This window comes from Aythya marila (genome assembly GCF_965140915.1).
Source record: "Aythya marila genome assembly, contig: HAP1_HAP1_SCAFFOLD_173, whole genome shotgun sequence".
Taxonomy (NCBI): domain Eukaryota; kingdom Metazoa; phylum Chordata; class Aves; order Anseriformes; family Anatidae; genus Aythya; species Aythya marila.
In genome coordinates, this window is record NW_028137021.1 from 439310 (window position 1) to 466350 (window position 27041).

General features: G+C 41.3%; 1 protein-coding gene across 1 annotated transcript in view; it reads left to right on the plus strand.

Moving 5' to 3' along the window:
* LOC309891234 (ATPase family AAA domain-containing protein 2-like) overlaps window positions 1–27041 on the plus strand; it is a gene marked incomplete at both ends in the record, with an annotated part of 195863 nt that overhangs the window by 38131 nt on the left and 130691 nt on the right. The window contains 4 exons of the mRNA XM_082785608.1: window positions 137–239; window positions 457–572; window positions 1532–1706; window positions 2080–2168. Of these exons, the coding sequence (XP_082641734.1) occupies window positions 137–239; window positions 457–572; window positions 1532–1706; window positions 2080–2168 (483 nt within the window). The remainder of the gene's footprint in view (window positions 1–136; window positions 240–456; window positions 573–1531; window positions 1707–2079; window positions 2169–27041) is intronic.

The following is a 27041-nucleotide window of genomic DNA, read 5'->3' on the forward strand; positions in this document are numbered from 1 at the left end:
ATGTCAATTAATTAGGTCTTCTAATATATTAATTAATGTCTTCTACATTTGCTTGGCATTATTATGAAAAACAAAAATCTTCGAGCTGCATCTTAAAGAAAAAGAAGCCCTATAACTTCTCCTTAATTCAAATCAGGACTTTTCGAGTGAAACGTCAGAAACGGGACCTAAAGAGAGTTCAGAGGGATCAAAAGAAAGCTGGAGGAAGTCAGGGAGATGCAATGCAAATAGATAGTGCGGTAAGTGGTAAACTAATCGTGTCAGCGAGTGTTTCCAGTGATTATGAAAGATCTCAGTGTGCCATCTAGAACTACCTTTGTTGATGGTTTTCTCTAAAGCAACTTCAAAAATTGCCCAGAATGTTTGCGTTGTGCTGAGATAATTTCTGATGAAACCTTGATCTAGGTTGCTGCTTTCTTTAACATACAAACTCTGTGGTGTTGAATTTCTCTTTAGATTGGATTTGAGAACGTGGGTGGTCTTTCAGAACACATCGCAGCTTTGAAAGAGATGGTGATTTTTCCCGTCCTGTATCCAGAAGTTTTTCAGCAGTTCAATATTCAGCCCCCAAGGTAACTCATGACAGTGATAAATCGTAAGTCAGCTGTTTTCAGGAGAAAGTTCAATTAAGGTATCAATATGCTTCCATGCTTCAACATTTTTGGCAGCGGTGAACATTTGTTTTAGTAGTAGCAAAAAGTGGTTTCTTAAAAATGGGTAAAATCCAGAATATTTGTAGGTTAAAAATATAAGCAATGTCTGAAACTTGTAAGTTTTACCATCTGGTGTTTTTAAAAAGTTGGGTTAGTTGGGTTGGAGTGGTTTTGTTCTCAGTTTTATGTACAAGTCAGCTTGATTAGTCTGTAAGCAAGAAGGGATTATCTAGTGTGGAAGTCAATTGTAATATGTTGCCTGGAAGCCCAGTTGTTTTTCCTGCCTACTTTTGCTTTCTTTTTTTTTTTTTTTTTTTCCCTCTGAGTGCTAAGGCATCGCTTTTCCTTCCGGCTTTAGGCTTCCTCACTTGCCATCAGCAATAGATGGTCTGAGAGACCAAACCCAGTAACTTAATGCTTTTGAAAGGAGCATTAAATGCTTTACTATCAGATTCTGCATATTGTGAAAGCAAGAATATGCAGTTTATTGCTGCAGAATGAACTGGTGATTCACCATTCAGCCCATTCTCAGATTCTGTGCTGAAGTTTGCCCGTTTGGCTCCGGTTTGCTGTAATCACCCTGTTTGTCAGCAGTTTTGGAAGTGTCCTTCTGGGACAGTATGCTCGCTTTTGAAGTTTTTATACGTTTGAGTTACCTCCTTATTCATTTCTTTGGGTGAAAAAAATGAATTTTCTTGTGAAACGTTGTAAAAACGCGGAACTTCTATCTGTTCTGCCTCTACCCACACTTCAGCTATTACTGCTGTCTTGTACATGACGTGTTTTGGTTAGGAAAGACGAGTTTGTTCTAGAGACGATGGTTGTAGGAGGTACTCATCATGATGTTTTTTTTCCTATCTGGATCTTTTTTATTGCAGAGGTTGTCTATTTTATGGCCCCCCAGGAACAGGGGAAACACTAGTTGCTCGTGCACTTGCCAGTGAATATAGTCGAAGTGACAGGAAAATATCATTTTTTCTGAGAAATGCTTCGGACTGCATGAGAAAATACGTGGGGGAATCAGAACGCCAACTTCGTGTGTTATTTGAACAGGTAAGGTTGAAATGCACAGTGTATTCTGTCAGAGTTGAAACCATAATTTTCTGTGGTCAACGTTTTTAAGTAGCACTTGCTCTTTTTTTGTATTTTGTTATTATTTTTTTCCCCCTGAAATGGAAATGCCAGTGTTTCTGCTGTGAATGTCAGCTGTAAGAACTACTGGACCGATTTGCTTCCTGTCACCCGGATACAGTGGGTTGACACAGACTGCTGTCTTCTGTTAGTCATGCCAGATACTCCAGTAGCTCTATCAGTAGAGGTCCCAGAGGCTAAAGTGAAAAATCTAGTTTAGATGACATTCCAACCATGATGTTTTTGTGCATTTTTCCTTTAAATAATGCTGTTTTACTCAGTGTTTTCCTGCTAGGCCTGTCAGATGCGACCTTCAATTATTTTCTTTGATGAGATAGATGGTCTCGCTCCTGTGCGCTCCAGTAAACAAGACCACATTCATAGGTATTACAGTTTTGCACCTACATAAAATCTGCTTGATCTTTGGGGAAAAAAAAAAAAAAAAGGACGATGACCTGTTTAATTTACTGTGAACATGTTAATTTATCCTGAAAACTTGTAACTCAATGCCAAAACAGGTGATTCTAAACGATAGTAGAAACCAATTTACTAAGCCTGATATCAGCATGTGGTCTGTGTTAACTTACCTATTTTTTATGTCTTAAAATGAGTCTTGTCCTTAAAAAGCTTGTCCTTTATGACTACTCATGGAAGAAAGTCATGTGGAATGTAACAAAATTTACTGAACCAGTAAGTAAAACTTATATTTTTCTATTTGTTCCATTGTTTCAACTCTTCTGACCCTTGTGGACGGCGTAGATAACAGAAGAGAGATCGTGGTAATTGGAGCTGCCAACAGACTGGATTGTATAGGTCCTACTTTACAAAGACCAGGACGCTTTGACAGAGAGTTCCTCTTCAACTTGCCAGATAAAGAGGTGAGAACTTAAATTCAACGTTAGTGCTACCATGGCAAAGTCCAACTTTATAGGAAAAAAAATTGACAACTTGAACGAAAGAGTGATATGTGGAGACACTGCGCTGTTCCATGGAGGGCAAATCTGGTACTGAATATATATGGTCAGGATGATACCACCAAGTAGTTAGTTCTATAATCAAACCTTTCATTCCCCAAGTTGTACCTGTTTGCTTTATTATTTAGTCCACTTGGGTGTTTTCATCATGAAGTTGTGTTTTTGGTCTCAATCCTTCCCTTATGAATGAATAGGGGATGTGTTTGCATTTGATTGTGCCCCTGCTCGGTGGTAGTAGTTTGAGTCATAATTCTTTTCTTCTTTATAGTAATTGTAGCAATTGGAAGCATTGTGCCAGAAGTGCTTTCTGTGAATTTACTGACTGGAAAGCAAATGTGATGAAGTAATGAGACTGTCCCAATGAAAGCTTGCTAAGTTTTAGAGAAGTTTTTTGGACAGCAAAGAAATGCTTCTGGATAAAGTTTTCATTACAGTATTTTCCTCTGGGTCCTTAGGTCTCGTAGTTTGGAAACTTGTTATTGAAGCTATAAATGCCTTTTCTCACTGTAGGTTCCTAGAAAAAAGTGCAGTGTAACAAATAAGAAATATTCAATTTCCTGGTTGAAAATGCAGAGTGTATATTAAATAACTGTAAAATACTTGAAAGTTGAGCAAGTAAGAAAAGCGTATTAATAGATGAGGGGTTTTGAGGGAGGACTGTTTTGTTTTTTGTTGTTTGTTTGTTTGCCTTTTGGTTTGTTTGTTTCTTGTTGGTATTTTTAAGGAAAACTTGGGACAAGCTAAAATGCAATGATTTTGCTTCCAGGCTAGAAAAGAAATTGTCAAGATTCATACTCGTGACTGGACCCCTCAGCCACTGGACATGTTGCTTGATGAACTAGCTGAGAAATGCATTGGTAAGACTGAAATCAAAATGGATTCTTGCTTGTGACCAAGTTGTAAAGAACCTAGCTTGTACCAGGCAGTACCCATGCTCTTGTGCCTTGTTGCACAACTAGTCAACGAGGCAGCTGGCACGCCTTCATAGCAATCAGAGTGAGATGCTTTCATCTATTTACTCTTTATTGTCGTTCCTCTTGTTGTCTGAGAACATTAAATGGTTCTGGGGCATCTTCCTCAAGAGTATAGTTTTTGATGAGGAGTCTGCTTCAGCTGCATAAGCGCAGGATATCAGGCAGTGAGCAACATGAAACTTCCCTGCAGAGAGTGGTATAAATGGCTCAGGATTCAAATTAGGATTAAATAAAAAAATAGGATTTATTAGAAGAATATAAAAGAATAGAGGTAAGCAAACAGTGCTGGGTGCACTGAGAGTCTCCGCTCCACCAGGGCACACACCAGTTACGTCAAGCAGCTGATTTTTATGCTCCTAGACTAATACATATTCATTACTACTTCCAAAAGAATTAGATTATTATAATTAGCCTCCGGGGTCCAGTCCCTCCTACTGGAGCATGCGCATCAGTCTCCTCTGGGGGTCTCTAGGGGTCTTTCATGCTGAAGGCTCGTAGTCTTCTTCTCCAAGTCCTTCCTGTTTGTACTCCTTTGGCACTGTACCAAGTTTATAGAACATTTTCTGCAGGTCTTGTCTGCCAGCCGTCCTTCAGCTTCTTTTTTCTTCCTCTTAATCTCTTGGCCCCCTGGCCAGATACCAAAGGTCTGCATAGTATCCCATAACAGTCACTAGTTGTTATCAGTTGTTATGAAACTCCCAGACATCAAACACAAACAGCTTTCTTATTGACACTTCACGAGTAATTAAAACATTCTTCCCCAGCCATTCACAGGGACAGTCACATCTATAGCAGTGTTAAGTTAATCTCGAAGAAGACAGGAAAAAAAAGGCTGTAACTGTTAGAAACAGAAGTCCGGAATAACAAAAGCAAACAGGTTCATAAATTTAAGGAGTATTTTCTGAAGACTTGATAAATTGACTAGAATGAGGGGGAGACTGGGACACACTGCATCTGTGGTTCAAGAATTAAATTGCCAGTGCAGGGCCCAGAGGCAGACAGGATTCAAACAGAATTGTTCTTTATGGACACGAAATGTTAAAACATTCCTCACAAGAGGTAGCACTTTGAATTCCCTGTTAAGCTGTTTGGTTTTGGCATTACAAATTCTTTAAATGTTGCATGTTGTAAACCTGGGCCTTGACTGATGTAACGTTTGATTTTTGTTTGTTAGGAGACTGTGGTGCAGATATCAAATCCCTCTGTACTGAAGCTGCGCTGTGCTCTCTACGCCGATGCTATCCTCAGATTTATGCAAGTAGGGAGAAGTTGCTACTAGACGTTAATTCTATTAAAATAAAAGCAAAGGACTTTTTCATGGCTATGAAGAAGGTTGTTCCAGCTTCAAACAGGATCGAGACTTCGCCCGTACAAGCACTCTCACCCATTTTCAAGCCACTTTTTCAAAGATCAGTAGAGAATATTTTACAAGTTGTGCAGAAGATCTTCCCGCATGCACAGCTTGCACTAAAGGAGGACCGACAGCAAGGTATAACCACAGCATCCACTTCTTTATAATTCTGCTAAAGCAAAAACTTGTGGTTTGTGCAATCAACTTACAGCTTTCAGACATAATGGTGGTAGAATTTTATTATTTGCATGTGCATGTCTTTCTTTTGGGCAAGTCTGGAATATAACGCATAGGTTTTATTGTGGATTCGAAACTGAAATGCCAAATGGAAGCTCTGAATGACTCAATACACAGTAAAGGACGATGCGTTCTCTACTGAAGCATCCTGCTTCTGAGGGCAGCTAAGATAATTAGCATTTGTAGAGGTTGACTTGAGGTTTGAAGTATAAGGCACCTATTTTTCTTTTAAAAATCAAAACTCAGATCTTTGGAGGGGAAGCATTTCTAGGTCAATGTTTCTAATTCCTTTCTGAAGAATGTCAGGACCAGGATACAAGTATAACTGGTCTAAGCTAAATATTGTTTTAGCTATCATCATTTTTAACCAGTCTCCTAATTTAAATGTTTGTGGATCGTACTATACACGTGAGATCAATTAGCATTGATACTTACTAGATGAATGGAATTCTGTGGCCATCACATCCTTTATCCCCGTGCTTTCATTGTGGGAACCTCCTCCAGAAAGAAATGGTCTTGTTTGTTGTTGTTTTTTTTTTTTTTTTAAGCTATTTAGCAACTGCAGAAATTGTTCGTAATCTCCTTTATTCTAAGGGGGAGAAAAAAATCACCAAGAGTAGCGTACCTTACACGTACACATCAGTGGGATTTACTACAGCTTTGTAGGGCCTTGTGCCATCTCCTTAGATCTGTGGTGGGCTGAACTCTAGGAAATAGCTTTCAGTGTGTGCTCTCAAATGAAGAAAGGGTTTTGGCACTGATTTAGAAGCTGTATTAATGGAAGAGAAAGAGACAAAGGCTATTCAGGAAAGTTAACAAACCTCTTTTGCCTTTCAGAGCATTTCAATCCTATTTTACAAGATGATATGTTTGACAGTGATGACGATGCATCCTTGGTTTCTGGAGATGAATTAAAAGATGGAATGCCTGACGGACCAGAGAAAAAATGCCTCTGTTTCAGCAGGTAAAGAAAGATAGATCCCTGTTGCATTTAAATTCTCAGGTCTGCTGAGTCTTTGTAAACAGTTCCAGCTGTTAAAAGTGCGAGGGGTGGTAGACGAAGGGGCAACATCAAGTTTGTGTGTTGAAGGGGTGCTTGGTATTCACAAGAAGAAAGGGTGGAGGGACTAAAGTTGTAATGAAGTTGCTCTGAATGACCAAATTGAAAAGCCCAGGCTTCTCTTCGTAAGCCAAAGTGATCCGTAGACTACCAGAACACGTTGACTTAATCCATGGCATTCTTTGAAAGACTCAAGACCACATAAATGTGCAGTCTGTCCTTTTAGCTAAAAATATCCCAACTTTATGGGTTTGTGTTGCCACCTTTTGCCCTTCTGTTTTCCAGGATTGTTAAACCAGTAGTGAATTATGTAGCAGAAAGAAAACAGAGAAAGGGCTTGTTAAAACACCTTGAGAAAAAATTGAATGGTGTCTTTATTTGTTAAGCCACCAAGTTGTGTTAATCTTGTGATATTTTAGTGTGGAAGTCATGCAAGCCCACAGTTGGAAAGTTAGATCATGTTGTCACAGCTGGATCAGTTATTTTTCTCCGTTTCTATTGCTGTGCTGTCCAGAAGATTTTCTGTGCTTTAGAGCAAGGCTAAGTCTCTAGCATCTTTGATTTAAGCCAGCAGAGGTACAGCCTGATTGTAGTGGGGAAACAAATGCTCCTCACCAATTTATTTCCTAGTAGTAAAGCAAGATTGCAGGGATATTAATTTGCAGTCTTGGTTTAGTAAAGAATAGGAAACACAAGGGAAGAAGATGAAACAAAGGGAAGAAGGTGAAACAATTGGAATGACTGAATAGCTTAACTGGAAATCTTACATGTATTTAATGTAGCGCTGCCATTTGGATTATTTGGGGAGGGAAAAGAAAGTCTATAGGAAAATTACTTGGAACATCTGTGTGTCTATTCAGCACCTCATTTATAAACTTGTTTTCTGAACTCTTGTTCTAGGAGTGCTTTCTGTGAACCAACATCATGCCAGCCCTGTCTGCTAATAGTAGGAAAAGAAGGGTACGGCCAGGTTTCTTACGTGGCACCCGCGGTGTTGTACGCTTTGGAGAAGTTTCCCGTTCACACCCTGGACCTTTCTGTTCTGCTTACAAACGTTGCACCGCCAGAAGAAATCTGCGGACAGGTACCTTTTTTTCTTTTTCTTCTCATCGGATTCACTGACTGTATGTAAAGGATCAATCGAGTTGCAAGTAAGGTGAGCAAAATTCATTGGTAATGGAGGTGGCCTTGTTTTAATGTGCTGGGATGTTTGCTTCTGTCTGAAAATCCCCTTTTCTTTTAGACAGCACCACAAACAATCTGGATGTTGTACGTGTCCACATTTTCCATACCCAATTTTACAGTGAGGCTGTTGCTAGCAGCTCAGGAAGCTGGGCGGTGTTGCTAAGAAACATCTCTTTGTGGAAAGAAATGCTGCTCATTTCACTGGGATCCAGAAAGTAGTTCTCATTGCCTCCTAAGACTGTGTGCTCCCAGTAGATGGCTCTGTATCAGACTGCATGTCGGCTACTTTTTGTAGGCTTCTTCTAAATTATATTAGTAAGGCAACCAAGGTTTGGGGCTTCTGTTTATTTTGCTTTCGCACGGACATACACAACTTGTGCTGTTGCAGTATGTGCACTAAAAGCATTAACATTCAGAAAACACTTCATTTGCACGGTGATGTGGTTTTAACTAGAAAAAATGAACAGATTTGGTGTTTTTACTTTTAGGCAGGAAATCCATTTTCTTGTTTGGCATCACTACCTTAAAATATTTTTACCTTTAGTGGAAACGTTTGAGAGCCATACAAGTAAGGACAGACATGTTACACGACTGAATACTGATGTGTCCCTTAAGAGGGACATTTCCTTTCTTTGTTATGCGATGATTGTGGCTGTGGCCATATAGCTACGGTGTCTAGCCACTGCCTGAATATATCCTTCCCATCTTCTGACTAGAGTTCTCCGAATACTGATAATCTGAAAGGGTGCACAGAGAAATTCCTTATGTGAAAGGATGCTTGCCACTCTGTTCACGCAGTTTCATTTCACGGGGCAGTCAGATGGCTATGTAGCTATGTATTAAGAGGTTCTTGTACGTGTCTTAGTTTTCTTACGCAAGCTTTCCTTTTCACTAGCTGATCCGAAATGCTCAGAAGACAGCACCAAGCACAATTTATGTCCCAGATATCCATTTATGGTGGGACAACGCTGGACCTGCCTTGAAACTTACTTTTCTAACTCTACTACTTAACATTCCAGCATTTTTGCCAGTTTTGCTGCTTGCTCCGTCTGATGTACGTCACTCAGATCTCCCAGAAGAGGTATTTGTCAATACTTTCCTTACTATTTCTTCAGTGTCTTGTAATTTATGAATGCTTTCAGCATCAAAATGCTGTGCTTTCTTAAATGCATGCTGTTATTACTCAGGCACCCTAACAAATCACTTAAAATTTGCTTAGAGAAAAAGAATACTGTGAAAGCATCTGCTTAATGTTTTTTCTGAGTCAAGCAAGTGACTTTCACCCCCTTCTCACACATGCAAAGAATAAATTAATACAATAATTCTGGTGGCTACAAAGTGGTTCAGTCAAGAATATGCAGTGCTTGAAATGACAAGAGGATGTTTTTACTGAAGAGATTTCTTCTGACAGTCTGCCATTCCATGCTATGTTGGGTAAACTGCTAATAATGCAATTTAGTAGAGAATTGAAACACTTTGATTAAAAAAAAATAAGTAAATCAGTTTCTTTCTTCATATAGGCCAAAGCTTTCCAAGCTGGAAAGCTGAGTTCCAATTTCTGCTAAAGTAACTTTGGAATCGAATTCTAGTTGTATTCCTAAATAAACTGTAGTAAAAGTACGTGCAGAACTTCATTGACTTCTGAGAGTTTACATTAAGGGAAGGTGCCCAAAACAGGACCACGCTGTTGTCATTTTCTGATGATTTGGTCTCAGTCACTGGGGGAAGAGAACGGGTCTTACCTAGACGTGTTTATTATCAACTGCTTTGAAAGTGCTTGAGTTCCCACAGAAGTTTTTGTACAGGCTGTAAATTCCTTCTAAAATAAGTAGTGAAATTCCTCACCTACCTTTTATTACTAGAACTTGAAAATGGAGGAAGACGTAGAGGTACTAGCTACTTCAGACACCTTTTGGTAGAGAAATAAAAACTCAGCAAAAAGCCCTCACTTGTCTGCTGAAGCCTGTCTCTTCCCTCGATAGCCATAAAGGTTCTAAGCAAAGGCTGCAGCAAGGCAAGTAAATACAAAGGAGGCGCTGTTGGATGTGGTGAAAGCCATTACTTTACCAGTGTAGCGTACAATCCCTTCAGCAAGCTTTAATTCTACAGGTGATTCTTAAAGGTGATATTTGAATTTGCTGTGCCAGCCTGTGAAAATGTAGCGTTTTAAGGCCAGGATGATAACTTTTTTCAGTTTGTGTTCTTCAGGTTATTCTTAATTTGAAAAGGTACTCGTCTTTTTGGAATCGAAGATGAGTTTTTTGTGGCCTTAAATCTGAAATGTCTCTCCTCCTTCTGCTTTAGATGCAAAAATGATTTAATACGGAATTTGGAGAAGTGTGCAATATTGAGTTGCATGGTAGGGCAGAGAGAGCAGCCTTTTTTTGAGGACCTAATTCTAAATGAAGTGGCTAAGCCTCCTGTAAAGAAAAGAGGTGAGGAGGATATGAGAAGTACATCTAAAACTTTCCTATCGAAGTTACTAGCTCTTTGGGCTTTGCTTTGTTGGTCATTTTCTGTCAGTAATTTGTCATATGCTTGTATTTGAGTACTGATTAATTGAAGTTGATTGGACATTGGAAGTCGTGCCTGTAGCACCACCAGCTGAGCCTCAGAAGCCACAAGAGGAAGAAGTAGGGATGCTGGAGGAGGAAGTGGAGGATACCTTGCGTGACCTTTGAATTTTCTTGAGGGACGTTACTCACAGACTTGCCACTGACAGACGTTTCAGGGAATTTGCAAAGCCCGTTGACCCACAGAAGGTAAAGTAGTGCTGATCCGTGTGTGTCTGTAACTTGTCAGTGTTCGTATTTCTCAGTGTTTTGGGGAAGGTTCAACTTTGTTTTTAGGGCTGCACTGTTAGGATTTTGCAAGAAGCAGAGGCAGTGCTTTTACTTCTGCTGACTCTCAAATGTCTCTTATGGGATTATTCGCTGAAAGCCCTGGTTTCATTCTAAAAAGCCAGTCCAAATGCCAACACAGTTTGCTCGTGAAAAGGCTTTGATACGTAGGCGTGTCACAGCACTGAAAAGCACAAAGATCTTTCCTTATAATTACAAACAGTATTTACAGGAGTACTTGAGTGAAGTCTGAAGCCCTTTCTTGGACTGTCAGTTCCTGTGGGAACAGGAATAGGAGCAGCAGTTTGTAAAACTAAGTTTTGAGATCCTGTTCTCTGTTTCATCTGGAACTCCTCAATAGGAATCAACCATAAGTGCAGTGTGTTTTCTTTTTCCTCCAATTGGCTGCTTAGATGCCTTTTTCTCCTTAATTTATGAGATAAGCCTAAACTAGGGGCGTATATTTCAAAGACAGATGTAACTTGAATATACCTGCGGATCAGCAAAGTCGTCTTCATGTGGGCCTCCACTGGCTTTTCTTCCCCTTTTTTCCTAGGTTCTTGAGCTGTGAAAAATCTAGACAGATACATATGTCCTCATCTGAACTGGTCATTAGTCTCCTCGTCTGGTCTGAGGGAAGAAATGAGCACCTCAGGGCCCAGTTATCTCATTCTAAAGTAGATGCCTGCAATAGGTACTTCACAGGTGCAATTCATGCACCTTTTCCTCAATGTCGACAACAAAGAGAATGCCGGATGGCTTGCTCAGCTTTCACTGTTGTGATTTTCTGAAGCAAAGTGAAATGAATCTCCCACCCTCAGTGTTTCTTCTCTACTATGCACGTGCTTCTGACCTCCCTACTTCTTGTTGTCCTCTCGTGGCCGCTCTAATGAAAAATGAAAAAGCCCTTCCATTTTTGAGAAGCAAACTGGTTAATTTCAGCATCTTCTGATGCATCGCAAATGTTCAGAGTTTTTAGGAAGTCGTTTATTTAAAGTCTTCAGAATAATTTTGGTAGACAGTGTGCAAGGTTAAGAAAACCTCTGAATGCTTGTATTTGATCTGCAGGTACCTGACTATGCCACAAGGATTAAAGAGCCGATGGATCTTTCAACAGTTCTGACTCAAATTGACTCGCACCAGTACCTCGCTGCCGGAGACTAGCTGAAGGACATCGATCTAATGTGTAACAATGCCTTAGAGTACTACCCGGATCAAAGATCTACAGGTGAGGATGTGCTTTTTAGCCCTAGTTTAAAAAATCTGTCGAACGTATAGATGGATAAATGCTGTGTGCAGACAATAGACTTCGGATGGATTAGATGATTTTGGACGTCCACAGAGAACATCTCTTACCACATTGTAAATATTTTATCATTTTGCTACTTGGGCATGGAATTGTGATATAAGTGTTCCCAAGGAACTTGTGCTTTTGTTTTAATTAACTTCGATGTTGTTATGCTGACAGTATTCACTGAGAGAACCTTTCGGAACCAACCTATGAAGAAAGCAATTTTCTTCTGTGATCAAAACAGTTTCATTGGTTGGTAGACAACATTCAGTTAAAGTGTGTAAAATTTCAGATCGTCACAGCGCCTATGTTTTGGAAGGCACTGCATATTCAATGGTGAGGAACGAAATGGATACAGAGTTCAGACGACTTTGTGAACAAATTAAAGAATCTCGTGAGAAAAGAGGTACGTGCTTTAACGCTAAGGATTTGAAGACTTGTCTCTGCATTTGTAACTGAAAATGCACGACGAAGATCTTTGGTATCTATTCTTTCTTGCAAGGTCGCACCTCTGCAGCGTGTGCTCCATGCGACAACTCCAAGTCACCACAGCAGAACCCTGCTACTGAAGACGAGAAACCAGATGAAGAGAGTAATGAAAATGAGGAGATGCCAGCGGCACCTGTAGATGCCAGTACACCCATTTCTAATGGCAAGTTGCATTTTATTCAGCTGCACTTGTCATTCATACCTTCTCTGTTCTTGAGGCGCAACAGGTGTCTCTGATGCCTGGCTCTTTAGGGCAGAGGTATTTTGTTTTCAAATTGACTTCCAAATGGGAGAGAGAAATCCAGAGGTCATTCATTCAATATAGCGATGAATTAAAGTTCGAAGAAAGTTGGTTCATTTGATGTACTCTTACTGGAACTTCATTTTGTAAACAGAACGACCCCCCACTCGAGGATATGACAGCTTCCCTCCCGTACTAAAAATGATAGTGCTCACCCTTGTAGGAGCAGCAATGTGAAAAAGGTCAAGGGCAGTAAGAAGGGTTCGAAGCTTTGATATAACAAGCCTTACACTTTTGTTGACAGAGCTCCTAATAAGCATCTTTAGCAAGGTCTGGAGATGGGAGAAAACCTCAAACTAGATTTTAATTCTAGGATGTATAATGTCAAGCTTGACTGTTCCTCTGAACAGTCAATTGAATTTAATTTTTTTTAATTTAAATTAATTAGTTTATTTTTTTAATTTAAATTCAACTGAATTTAAAGTTTTGAATTTAAATTCCAATTGAATTTATTGAAAAAAATTCCAATTGAATTTAAAGGTTTTTTTGTTGTTGTTTTTCACGAAACACTAAGTTTATGTGAAAGGTATAGCTGCAATATCTTTTTGCCAAGGATATTAAGCTTAAGTTATCCACAAGAAAACGGTGGGGAAAGGGAAGCTTTAGTTTTGAAAGCTTTTTTTTTTTTTTTTTTTTTTTTCTCTCCCGGTTTTTCTTGAGCACAGCAGCGTTTCAGTGTCTGCCTGCCATTAGTTGCCCCACTACCAAGTCAGGAGGGTCAATTAAACTTGCGTGAGGCAGAATTTCTTTATCTGAATCTACGTGGTTCACATAAATATATTCTTGTTTCCTTCTTTCCCTAGGATTATTCTTCTCCCAGTATTGAATGTTTCAACGGACACCGTTTAAGATCAATGAGCAAAAGCATCCTGCGGTGTTCAGTCTCCAGCTTTGAAGAAAGTATGGCGATACTGAGGGGAAATGTCAAGAGAAGATGCTTTTCAAGGTACTGTATTTCTATATGTTCAATCTCTGTTCGATTTGTAGATTGAAAAGCAAGAGAGAAAGCATGTGCAGTGAGTTGTGGCCTGATAAACCTCCGGCTAAAATCAGCAGAGGCCTATGAGCGTGCTGATGGCGTACCAGTACCTTAAAACTAGCATCCCTCTTCTCAGTGAAAGTCTTCCGCTTTTCTAAAAAAAACCTGTTTTTTTCCCCAACCCCTTTGAGGTGTTGTTGTGGTTTAACCTGGCCGGCAGCTAAACACCACACAGCCCTTCTCCAACCCTCCCACCTCCCTCTCTGGGATGGGGGAGAGAAACGGGACAGTGAAGCCCGCGAGTTGAGATAAAGGCAGTTTATTAAGACAGGAAAATAATAATAATGATGGTGATGATGATAGCACTGCTACTAGTAATGTGTACAAAACAAGTGATGTACAATGCAGTTGCTCACTACCCGCTGACCAGTGCCCAGCGTACCCCCTAGCAGCCCGGCTGCCCCGCCCTATCCATGGTGCAGCGTGTTGCCATAAGGCATAGAATTCTTTGGCCAGTTGGGGTCGGCCATCCTGAGTCTGTCCCCTCGCAGCTGTTGCTGTGCGCCGATTCTGATCGCCAGTAGGACAGTGAGACACCGAAAGGTCCTTGGCTTGTTGTAAGTACTGCTCTGCAGCAATTGAAACATCGGGGTGGTATCAGCACTCTTCTAAACATCCTTTCACACATCCTCAGCCAAAACATAGCAACCTACCCGCTACTAGGAGGAGAACTAACGCTGTCCTAACAGAAACCAGGACATGTATCTTTTCCACTTGGGTGCTATTGCTCATAATTTTGAGAATTCAACATGAGCAAGCTAGGAAATGTGGGTACATACAGAACCGCGTGTATATGGCACGCAACAGACTTGGGATGTGGATCCTGCGTGAGGCCTACAGGCTTCTCTTTGTATACCATGGAGCACTGGCTTGTAAACATGGTGAAATTTCCCATCCTTGATGGGTCTAATACAACAAGTCTTTTCTCCCTTCTCTGCCCTGTCCTCTTTCTTAATGTAGGCAGTTGAGAAAGCCAAAATTGGAACGAAAAAAAGAATATAGCACAGGTAAGTGGCTGTAAGTCCCCGGGATACCTATTTATGCTGGTTACTGAAGAGGATGGCACTTGGTCACTCCATGGCTTTCATTTGGCCCCAAAGCCTTCTGTAGTCAGCTGAATTCACTCCTCAGTGACTTTTCTGTGAAGAGAGGTAGGTGCAAATAGGAGATTTTATGAATTCCTTGGGGAGGGAGCAGTGTGAATTGCAGCTTGGTAGGCACAAAGCAAACTGTTCTAATTGTGCAAAGTAAATCGATACTTGATAAGTTCAAACTTAGTTTTATAGCTGGCAAGCACAAAAGTAAACCTTAGCTGTGATCCTAGCAGCACAGCGGTGTAGCTCTTCCCTTCCCCTTGTCCTCTTGGCTCTTTTAATGACAGTGCAAGCAACCAACCTGTGCCAAAGGGTGCTGTATGGCAAACAATGGGCAGGCTTTTTTCTAAAAAGCACGAGTTTGAGTTATGTGGTGTTTGGGTGTTTCTCTTGAAACGATTCTTCCCTCCTTGAGCTGTTAGATCCTAATGCAGGAAATGGAAGTGCTGCATGCATAAACAGAGTAATCAAACATACACCTCTTAGGAAGAGGCTTGCAATGTCCTAGTGTTTGTTTTGAGCACTGTTAGATACAGTTTGACATGAATGGAGTGAAAACACCTTAGAGAAAGGTGTTGATTGTTCTCACTTTTCCAAGACAGAAATAAGTGGAGTAGATTTCCCTCCTGCATGGAACAAAAGTTGCACGTTTGTTTTTGTCTGGCTAGCTTTCAGTCTCTTTAAAAATTTCCCTACAGGTCCCAGTTTTAAGTAGACAGTTTAAATGTGCAGAGCGATAAAGAAGTGGAATGCAGTGGTTGTGACACCAACTTCTGATCTGAAATGTAAAGAAAACTCAATCCACTTCAGGGTGCCTTTTTTGTCTGTCTGTTTCCATTTTACAAGAGCAACAGTGAAATAAGGAGAATCCCATCTTCACTGTTTCAAAATCCTTTGTTTCTGCGTTTCAGTCACCAGAACATTGAGGAGTAGAGCTGGTGCAAAAACTGTGAGACGAGTCCACGGAGAAAACAGGGACTTGGAGCTGCGCCGCAGCTGTAGAGTCGGACACAGTCGGTACTCGACTACTAACTCGTCCATTATATTTGACAAACTTAAAGTAAGTCATCTTTTCTTGCAGACCTCTTAGAATGATCTTTCTTAGCAAGCCTTTGCACTATGGCATGATGTTGGCCTCAACTTGCTCTTTATTTTGACAGCAAAGAGGTATGGCTGCTCCTGGCATTTCCTTCATGTTTACAGGGAGACACCGTTACCTGGCTAGATAAACAGATTTTCTTGAAGGTGCTATTTCAGCATATAAGAATTGATTTAAAAAACAACAACAACAACAACAAAAGTGCTTCATGGCTTGCTAGTTTTGTAATCTCACATTTCTCCAGGAATACTTGATTTGCTGCATTTCACCATTACACTCGTCAGCGCCGCCGATTCTGGTTTATCACTATTTGCATTGCAAATCTCCTTGTCCAAAGCTTAAACTGATGTATGCACTGCTTGAAAACAAAACCTGAAGTTGCAGAGCAGTAGACTCAAGTCATTATGTTAGCCGCTGTGTAACCATACTGCTTTCCAAGCATAAGATGTCCAGCTTATTTTGTTTCTATGAAGAGTTTAAATGGCTCCCGTTAAGCAAAGATGTCCCCACACTGATACTTACTATTAAGCAAGGATTCCACCTCCTTTGGCTGAGGTCTGCTCCCTTACTCACATTGGAACATTCATCCAAGTAGCCTGCAATTCCACACTCTCGGGGGAAAGTCCATAGAATAGAAAAGGTTCCTCCAGTCTCTTCCTCAGCCTTTTTTTGAAGCATGCAATAAAGCAAAACATTCACAGGCTGCCCTTCCATGCAAAACAAGGCAAATTAGTAAGACAGGAGCCACAAAACTGATTGTCCTTTAAAGTTAAAATGAGATTTGAAATAGATCGAGTTAGCAAGTGTTGTAAGTCTGTAGCTAAGTCTGGTTTTGCCAATGCAGCACAATTCCCTATCACGTAGCCAGAGCTGCTTCTGTAGCTCCAAGAAGCAAAACTGCTTTGACAAAATACTGTGTCATCAAAGCATTCGTTGGCTCAGTAGGCACGGCTCAGGTTCAACAAGTTTGTGAAAAAATGAGTACTAACAGAAGCATCAGGGTCCAAAGAAACACTTTATGTCCCCACTGCGAAATGAGGGGCTTTACCTTGAGTGTTATGCACACTGTCAATAGAAAAGCACTGTAACAGAATCTGCCACGGCAGTTTGCATGTTACTGAAAGACCATCAGAGTGGGACTGCAGCAAGATCATTGCGAAGTTACAAAAAAAACATGTGGGGGTGGGAGTTTAGTTGCGTTAGATAACACAATCTTAGATAAAGATTTTGATCTTAACGTAAAAGTAAGGATGTCTACTGATCTCTTCAACTCCAACAACTGAAGCCCAAGTCTGAAAAATCGCCTTTAAGAATGCAAAGAAAATATTTAACTCTTCTGTATGTTCATACTTTGCTATCAAGCAAAGGAATGAATGCTGATGCCTTAACTATGTAGGGCTGTAGCTTACAGAGAGACTACACCTTCCTGTTTTTTTCCCTTTAAAAACGTTAAATGCACGTGAAATTATTTGGGGGTGTTTTCACATGCAAAGCCTAATGCAGTGCATGCAAGCTTTGTCATCTTCTTCGTCTAGTAGTGTCGCGTTAAGGGGTGTAGCCGATTGACCGTCATGGGTCCCGTCGGATTCAGGGTGCTGAACTATCACGGTCACGGATTCACCAACAACGCAGTACGGCCTCGCTCTAGTCGCATTCAAGGAGAACTCTCACAGCTAGGAAGAATGCAATTAAGTGCAATTTCTTACGGCGACAGGTACACAGGTTCTTTGGATTGTCAGTGATAAATTCACTGTCTGCAAAAGCAAGCTAGCATGCATGAAATGCACAGGTACACAGCCTAGGTATTAAGACATTAAAAAGCATCAAAACTCTAGAGATTTCTAAGATTCCACAGAGACGCCTGGTATAAGCAAGCGTTCAGATCTTACCCCACGGCGTCCCAATGGAGTGGGGGTGGGGGAGTGAGAGGCTCAGCCTGTCGAGTGATGTCAGAAGGAATCCTTCCTGATAGTATCTTCCCTAACATCCCCTTTCTCTTAAACCAATTGGTATTATTTTCTATCTTTAAGGTGGAGCTTGAGTGACTCTAGTCATGCATATCTTGGTTGTGCTTGGTAGAAATGATCTCACTTGCGTTTAAAGGTACAGACTGTGAGAAATTCTGAGGGCGTGCTCAGTGAGGGGTGGTTGCACCTTGGAGGCGGGTAGCTTTTGGGATGGAGGTGTGCTTATGATGCCTAGTCGCTTAAGGCGATTACTCCACAAGTAGTAACTTAGTGTTGATTTAACTTCAGCATATCTAAAACATAAGAAGGATGTTAGTATGGAAGAAGCCGATGAAACCAGTCCTTAAATCTTACTACTTATTGTGCGTGAGCAGACTGGCGTGAGTTTTAGCTATACTGGCAAATATCAAACCACACCTGTGTCGTCCCAGAGCTGGGAAAAAAAAAAACAAAACAAGGAAATGTTGAAGCAAATAGGGAGGCCTGTAGCTTGTGCAGTCTTTTAGCTGAGAAAATAAAGAAGGAGAGAGACAGGTAGCCTTGAGCTAGCAGAAGCAAGGAAGAGAAGGGCTAAAAGGGAAAAAACAGGAAGGAGAACACCAGCTCCAGACTGACCTATAGTAACCTTTTTCTCATTAAGGGTCATTAGCACATTAAAAATCACACCTGTCAAAATGCTAATCTATGCTAATGTGGGATTCGGTGTGTGTCCCCCCTCTCCTGTTCCCCCTCCCCCCCGGTATTCCTCTGTAATGCACAAGCTCAGTGGAGATAAGTTAGGTGAGCTGTAATAACCAATCCAAAGGAGCCAAAGAGAGAGTTTTCACAAGTTTCCTGTGTATAAATGACGGTGATTCGAGTCAGAGGTGTGCTTGCTTTGCGAAAGATGGCCAAGTACCTGACTCTGCAGAGTTCTATAAGTAATTATATAATTAAAAGACCTTCGTGTGCATTCCGACTCTGGGTGCTTATTGGCGCGGTGCACTCTGCACGAACCTGCAGACAACATCTGTACTCGGTGTCATGCCTACAGACAACCCTTTACTGTTGGGACCTGCATATTTTTCTGTGCATTCAACACAACCCCTTTGGCACAACTAGTTAACCACGTAGCTGCCAGTCCACCACTCAGTTGCACTTGTGAAGAGGAAAAGCTATTTCCGTCTACTGGAGGAGCACATCCTCTAAATGCAAGCTTCACTCAGCTGGTCATTTACTGCAGGACAAGATTTGAAAAGTGTTGTTGAGTTCTGGGTTTCCTGCTTACAGGAAAAATTAAGTGCTAGATCGCCCTCTACTCCGCTTTGTCTGCTGCATTTAATGGAGATTAAACTGATTTCATTTGCTCCTCCGTTTATGGACAATGAGCTGAAGGAACAGGTACAGCACATTAGCCTGGAATGCCTTCCCTCCCAACCAAAGTAAACTGGAGCTGTAACTAACACAAGCAGAAGCAAGGCTTCCGTGTTTTCAGCTGAATAAAGTTCCAACAAAATCATCCTCTGGGATTTGAAGCTTACTTCACATGACATGCCAACGACTCTTTTCCCTCCATTGTAAAGCGGATCCCTGCTGTTAGTTGCTCTAGAAGCAAAGGAATCATTGGTTTGGTTACCAAATAGCCGCTTCTGCAAAAGAGAAGTGTTGTGCTCTCTCTTCCCTTTGAATGACTCCACACTTCTCATCAGCTACTGGATTGCTGACCTAGAATCAGAGAACATCCCAAGGTGGAAAGGACTCCCAATAATCACCAAGTCCAACTCGTGGCTCCACACAGGACCACCCCAAAGTGAGACCCGATGTCTGAGAGCATTGTTCAACACTTGTTGACCTCCGTCAGGCTCGGTGCCATGAGCAGTGCCCTGGGCAGCTGTCTCAGTAGCCAGCCACCCCCTCAGCGCAGCACCTGAGGCGCACGGGGCTCGGCGGGGCGGCACGGGAGGGGAGGACGGCGGGGCGAAGTGGCAGCTCCCTCAGAGCCGTCTCCCCGCCGCCTCGGCCGCATGTCGTGGCTTTTTCGTGTCGGGGCTTTTTCATGTCGTGCCCTCGGTCTCTCGCCGTGGGTGAGATGCTGCTCCCCAGCGCGGACCCCTTGCGCGCGGCGGCGGCGGGAGGGAAACCCCAACCCCAAAGCCCTCCCGGCAGGGAGAGCTCGGGGTGAGGGCCGATCCGGCACCGACAGTAAACACACGCCGGAGGAAACGCTCTGGTTTTAGCCATGAGCAGCGCGGCCAGGTTCACAAGGCGTCACGCTGGAGCTCCGAGTTCGGCGGCGTTCCGAGGCCGTTGTGGCGGTTGTGGAGACGGCCCCGGCTGAGGTGGCTGCTGCTGTCGCTGCTGTCCCCTCTGTCCCTGCTGTTGCCGCTGTTGCCGCTGTTCCCGGACCTTGGAGACCCCCGGCGGCTCCCTGTGCCAGGCCCTGTGGCCCCGGGGAGCTGCCCGCCGCCTCGTCGGCCAGCCCGGCAGCAATCCTGCCAGCACAGAATAGCCCACTGCGTTTCAGGGTAAAGTGACGATTAATTTCTATTTCCTGGCCTGGGTGCTGCTTTCTTCTTTAAGGAAGCTTCAAGGTTAAAGGTTCAACTCAGTTATGTCAGGGTTCAACTCCGTTTCGTGAAGGGGCTCTTGTACGAAAGCTTAAGCTGGGATTGACTCTCTGCTAAGCGGAGGCCAAACGTGGACCTACTGAGAAGCAGGTCCTAAGTGATAACATTTTCTAAAGAGACTGCTAAACACATCTGAAGAGTGCTGCTGCAGAACTCTGAATGGGGGGATAGCAACTGTCTTAAGTGATCTGGAATCTTGAATTTACTTTTCAATGGACAAGAGGTGTGTCTCTCAAGGCAAACAAAGAGAGGAGTAACACCCTCTCTTGTCACTCATGTCAACATAAATTTATGCTCAGAGCGTAGGTGTAGGAACAGCATCGGTATGTATATGGAACATCGGGAGAGGAAGCTCTATCGGTATTTACAGTTTTTCTACTACCTTGCCAGAGAGACGTCATCTCCAAATGAGAAATGGATGTATTTTGAAACAGTGGTGGTGGATCGGATTTCTTCTTTCTAGTGTTAATATTTGCTCTTGAATCGTACTTAATACCTGGTAACACCTCAATCAGTTGTCAAAAATAAACTTAAAAATGTGTAAGGCTTATCTCATTGGTCAGTATAAAGATCAAGGTCTTCCCTTCCCTTCCCTTCCCTTCCCTTCCCTTCCCTTCCCTTCCCTTCCCTTCCCTTCCCTTCCCTTCCCTTCCCTTCCCTTCCCTTCCCTTCCCTTCCCTTCCCTTCCCTTCCCTTCCCTTCCCTTCCCATTTTCCCCCCAGTATTGTTTTTCTGTTCTCCTTCTCACTGCAGTCTTGATTTTGTTTCTTGTCCCTTAAGTATGTTTCCAATGTGTTGCTGAAACATTTTCCCTTTCAATCCTAAAAAAGGAGCTGTCACTGGTGAAGATCGGAGCTTATCCCTGAGCCCAGGAGCTGTCACCTTAGTCTTCCAATCGGACAAGGACGACTTCATTTCTCATGTAAATGCATTTGTCAGGTTTGCGTATTGTTTTTTCAGGAATGGAAAGTGTGTATAGAATGGATTTAAAATCAATTTTAAATGTAAAACGTCAAGGCAAAAAAGTTCTAATTACAACCTCTGCACACAATTTGCCAGCTGTGGGACTAGGAGTTTTCTTATTTACTGTGTTTTGTTTAACGTGTCTGAAGTTTAATGGACAGCAATCAAGGCGTGCTAGAAATCTGAAAGCACTTTATGCTTTGTTCTCTCCGTCATTTTGGTATAACAAACTAGCTTATGTTTTAAACCCTCCATGAGGTTAGTGGTTTCCCTAAAGGTAACAAGTCCCTGTGTGCTACAGTAAGACAGTAACAAAACATGAAGTATAGAAGTTCATCCTGTCATTATTCAGCTTCTGCCTATGGACACACAACTACGCTTATTTAAAGCGGTATCACCTTGAAACCTAATCAGCATTTTAAAAAGGACTTTGTAGCAGTTATTGGCTTTTGTCCTGGAGGGCTGAGGTTTGTTTTGTTTTGTTTTACATTCAGCATTTCCGTTTCTAGCTTACATTCCCCTGTTGTTTTGCATGAGGAAAGCGTGCAACTTTAGAAAGGAGAACGGAAAGAGCTGCTTTTTAGTCTAACTTTTCAGTTTTTCGTAGGAGTTTTAAATGTGGTAGGAGTAAAACACCAGAAGTACTGCTGCCAAAGTTATATTCAAACTCGTCTTTCTTGGAGAAGCAGAAGAAGCCCAGGGAGAAATAAATTTGCAAACATGCTCTTCATGCTCTCCTTTCCCAAGATTTCTCTGAGATATAGCCCATCCTTTGTGGGTTTTGAGGTATATGGTTCCCAGGAGTGAAAAGGAGGGCCAAACATCTCTCCTCTTGGATCTCAGCATGCCAGGGCTTTGGTGTACTGCCACTTACAGCTCCGCTTTTTCACCTGGAAAAAGCGACCGCATGATGTAGACTGAGGAGCCCTCACAGATTAACTTGCCGTCACCAAGTGACGCCCAGAAAAGGTGTATTTAAAAGCTAGGCTCATTATAGAATCACAACAAACCCCTCATGACTGGTGCAGTAGACAGTGAGGTAGAGGGCGAGCCCTGGAAAGACAGGAGAAAAGTAGCAGTGAGTTCTGGGTACCTTTGTGGAGACGAAACAGAAAAACGCAGGCAGTGAAGTAATAGTGTTCCGTTACTAATGCCAGCAATAGATAATTGCAACAATTATCTATTAGATCATAGGTACTAATTAACAGATAATTGCGCAACTCCGGAAATCAATAAATAACTGATTCCCCTCAGAGAACGTCTTCTACATTTTTATATTAAAAAGACTCCAGAGTTGTAATGGATTAAAATCCTACGGAAGGGAAAGAAATGGCATCAGCCACTAGTTCTGCAGAAGCGAAAAGTAATACTGATAGAGTTTAGATGGAAATTTTCACTTTGTGTGTTTAGTTTGGGGATTCTTTTTAAATCATTCATACCAGCGATTTAGTTCTTAAGGCTGTTTCTTTGAGATTAAGTGACAGGACTTCTGTTACTCTTTTCTTCTTGGAATGCTTCTTGATAGTCTTACGTCAGCCAGAACTTCTGTCTCTGTTGCAGATGTGAACAATGACCGTAGCTAAGAAGCCCAAATCTTCAAAGCCTAAAAAGCCCTCTTCAAGGCGGTCTGGCAAATCCAAGAAACCAAGTCCTAAAATACTGATGTCACGCACCGCCAACTGGGGCCGGATAGTGCCTGCAGAAGATTCAAGCCAAGTCTCTGTGGCCCAAGGACGTGGAGGTGCTATTTACTGTAGATCATCTGAAAAATCTAAGGCTTTTGCCCCAAGAGATCTAAGTAAGTGTGCGTTCTATCCTGCCTCCATTGTCTTCAAAGCAAAAGTAGAAAATGCAGTTCTTACTTGTTGCACTGATAGAGAAGGGGACTACTGTGAAGAAAGACTTCAAAAGCGAATCCCCTAAGGCAACTGAAGTGACTGATGTTACAGAAATTAATTTTGATATATTTACAGTCAACAGAGAAATACGGGGAGCTTTTTGTAATGCACAGATTCCTCCATGTCTTTTCTGTTTTGCAGAGAAAAGTGTTTGATTGTTGCTATTCACAGCTTCCATTTTTCACAGGTTTTTTGAAGGATAACATTGCTCAGGAAAAGATCTGGTATTTGTAGGGGTACCGTCATTCCTAGTTCCTAGTTTTTACGTTTTTACCGTATAATTTCAAGTCTAAGTTTGTGGTTTAAGTTATAATAAGGAAAAAAACAGTAGTTGAGTTAATCAGGTTAAAGATTATAGATGGAGAGGAACTTGGCATTAGGTGCTACAAACAGAATGGCAGTTAGCCTTGCCTTAGAAAAATTAAAATGGTTGACTAAAGTTGTTTTTGTTTTTTTTTTTTTCCCCAAAACATTGTGTTGACCAGCCAATTTGAATTTGGTGGTATTAAAGCTGTCTGCAATAAGTTTTTCTGGTTTGGATTGTAGCTAGCTCCTCTAGGTGCTCCTGCAGAATAGTATTTTTTTAAATACCTTTCTTAGAAACAAACAAACAAGATCTCTTTTTAAATTTAACTTTCTTGCAGTCGTTAGTGATGGAATTGCTCCGCCACAGAGCATTCTTTTTCCACCTGAGAAGATTTGTATGGATTGGCGAGAAACACAAAGTGTTGGAGTTGGCCTGTACAATCTTGGCAACACATGTTTTCTTAATGCTACTCTACAGTGTTTGACCTACACACCCCCACTTGCCAATTACATGCTTTCTCTTGAGCACAGCCAGTCATGTGAGTACTTTCTAACAGTATTTTGAATCTGTTGGATAGCTCTGAAGGTGAAAGAACAGCAGTGATTCTGTGAGATAAGCTTATTTGCCTGATTTTACCTGTAGCAGCTGGCTTTGAGCACTGTATTAGCAGTGGGCTCCGAATAGCATATGGAGTGCAATTAATGCACCATGTTTTATTTAGTTAGTTATTTGTTTGTTTGTTTGTTTGTTTGTTTATTAAAGGATCATTTATTGCTTCATGGGAATAATGAAGTGCATTGGACAGTAATGCATTTAGTAGTAATTTTAGAGAGTAATACATTTTGCAGCCTGTGGAGTTCACATTCCTGTCAGCCTTTACAACTGCGACTTTGCAGTAGTCTTTTAGATTTCTCATCACAAAATGCATTTGAATACAGGCTTAGTGGATATTTTTCTTCTGTCAAGTTGTGTGAAATGAAATGTTACAAGACTGTTGGGACATTGGCATCTTGGGAGAATAGAATGTAGCAAGGAGAGTGGATATGGTATCTATAGCTTAAATTGTACTTAGATGTTTGTAGTTCTGGATATTTCGCTGGACTGGGATGCTTTGTTCTTTCACTCTTCAGGTCGTGAACAAGATTTTTGCATGATGTGCACGATGGAGACTCACATTAACCAGGCCCTGCGTTGCACTGTTGATGCCATCGAGCCTACGCATGTTATCAGTAATCTCAGTCGTAAGTGGCTTCAGATGTGTTTCTTTTCGATAGCTTGTAATCTTCAAATAATTATTTGATGTGTCTAAGTGGTTTTAACACTCCAATGAAGAGAGATTTTAGAAATACAAGAATGATTTCATTTTTAAATGAGGTCAATACTATCATCTTCTTATTTAGGAATAGGACAACATTTCCGTTTTGGCAGTCAAGAAGACGCACACGAGTTCTTGCGCTATACTGTTGATGCTATGCAGGAAGCGTGCTTGAACGGAAGCACCGAGTAAGCATAAACAAGTTCACTTTCATACATTCTCTAGCACCTTCTAGTCCTTTATTTACTCTCAAAAATGATCTCTAGCACCTTTTAGTGCCTTATTTACTATCAGCAACGCAAGTCTACATCATCCTTGGTTTTCATCAAACTCTTTGAAGAGTTAATTCTGTGCCTTAAATCTTCTGAGGTCTGATTATAATTTCTTTCCAGATTGGACAGATCTTCTCAAGCTACCACCATCATTCATCAAATATTTGGAGGATTTCTAAGATCGAGAGGTACTTGAAAAAATATTCCTGTCCTTAGAACTGATCTGTGTCTTTTGTCGGTAGTAAAGCAGTCTGTAGTTTGTCTAAAGTAGTATCTGTCAACAACTTGAATTTGGACAGTTAGTCTCCTTCACATAATGTTAAGCATTTATATTTTGTTTCCAGTGAAGTGCTTGAATTGCAAAGCAGTTTCGGATACGTATGAGGCATTTCTTGATATCACTTTGGATATAAAGGTAAGATGTTTTCTAAATATAATTCATGATGTTTAAGTACATGCATAACTTTCTAAATTAAACTTGTTTAACTTAAAAAACCAAACCACATATAGTGTTAAAACGTAAGAGCTTGGTGGTGCTAAGGAAGTGGATTGGACTTTGTCCTTCCGTGGAACCCATGTAAATAGTCTCCACATTTGCATGGGGTTTAAGGGGAAAGAATTCTCTTTCTGCAAAAATTATAATGCTGTCATACTTCTTTGTTGTTCTACCTCAATATACATCTAATTGTTAGACTGATGAATTTGTCCCCAGTATTGATGACAAAGCACACTGTAGATGCTGTCTAGGCTACTGGAAAAGTATTTGTTCCAAAGTCAAATGCCTTCCAGGTGAGGTCAATGCTGAGCATGCTCTTTCTGCCTCCTTCTTCACAGTGCTCCTAGTAGATCGCTTGAGTATGTTAGTAAGATTCTCTTATAAACTACTAGTATGTCTCTGGAATTCTGAATTACGGTGACTTTGCGCTCTTCTTTCTCGCTGCTCTAGGCGGTTTCGTCTGTTAGCAGAGCTCTGGAACTCTTTGTGAAACCTGAAGAGCTGGATGGAGAGAATTGCTATAAATGTAGCGAGTAAGATTTTGACGTCAGTTTTCTATGTTGCATGACTCTGTTGGACTACCTCTAAACTTTGGATCTACTTACAAGTTTTGTGGAAGTTTATAAAAGACTTGGATTTTTGTTTCCTTGGAGGGGGGAAGTCTTGTTCATAGGCATTCCCTATGGGTTTGCAATTCTCTGGCTTGTATTTTGCCATCAGAATTCAAAAAGGGCTACTTTTGTTCTTTCTATTTATTAGCTCTCGACAGTACTTTTCTTGATGTAAACTGCCCAGTTTCCGTTGTTCTCTGGGCTAGTGGCTAATTTTCACTGCTTACACCGTAGGTCCTACCTTGGAGCGGGCAATGTGTCAAACTGAACTATTTTGTTTCAAAGGATGGCAGATGGTTTCAGTGTCTTTCCAGACAAGCTCAGTACATGAAGACTTCCTACTGTTAAATGTCTCCCTCCTGTAGAATGACCATGTGCTTCTGTTGTATTTTTGATGTTGATAGTCGACCTATGTTGGAGATTATTTGCAATTTCTAGCCCTGGGGACCAAGGCTCTCTCGTTCCGCTTTCAGTATTTGTATTTCCCTTGAAAGCTGAAAGAATGTATCCAGGATTGGAGTTCAAATAGCCACTTTTGTAGACCAAGAAATGGTACCTTGCCATCCAACCTGGTCATACCCTTTTGTGAGAGATTCCTGTTCCCGCTATGCTCTGAGTTGTTGGGAAAATTGACCTTCTTCTGTGTATTAACAAACCTGACACGCAGTGCATGGGTTTATGAAAAGAAAAAAGACCAGCCTATTATGCAAGTAAATATCATTCAAATAGCATAGGCATGCGTGAGACATTAAAAGGAGTTTGTTTTGGGGGCGAAAAAAGAAGATGCCTTCAAACACTTATCTCTGCTTGTTTTTAAGGTGTAAAAAGATGGTTCCTGCATCCAAGAGATTTACCATACACCGTTCTTCCAAGGTTCTCACAATATCA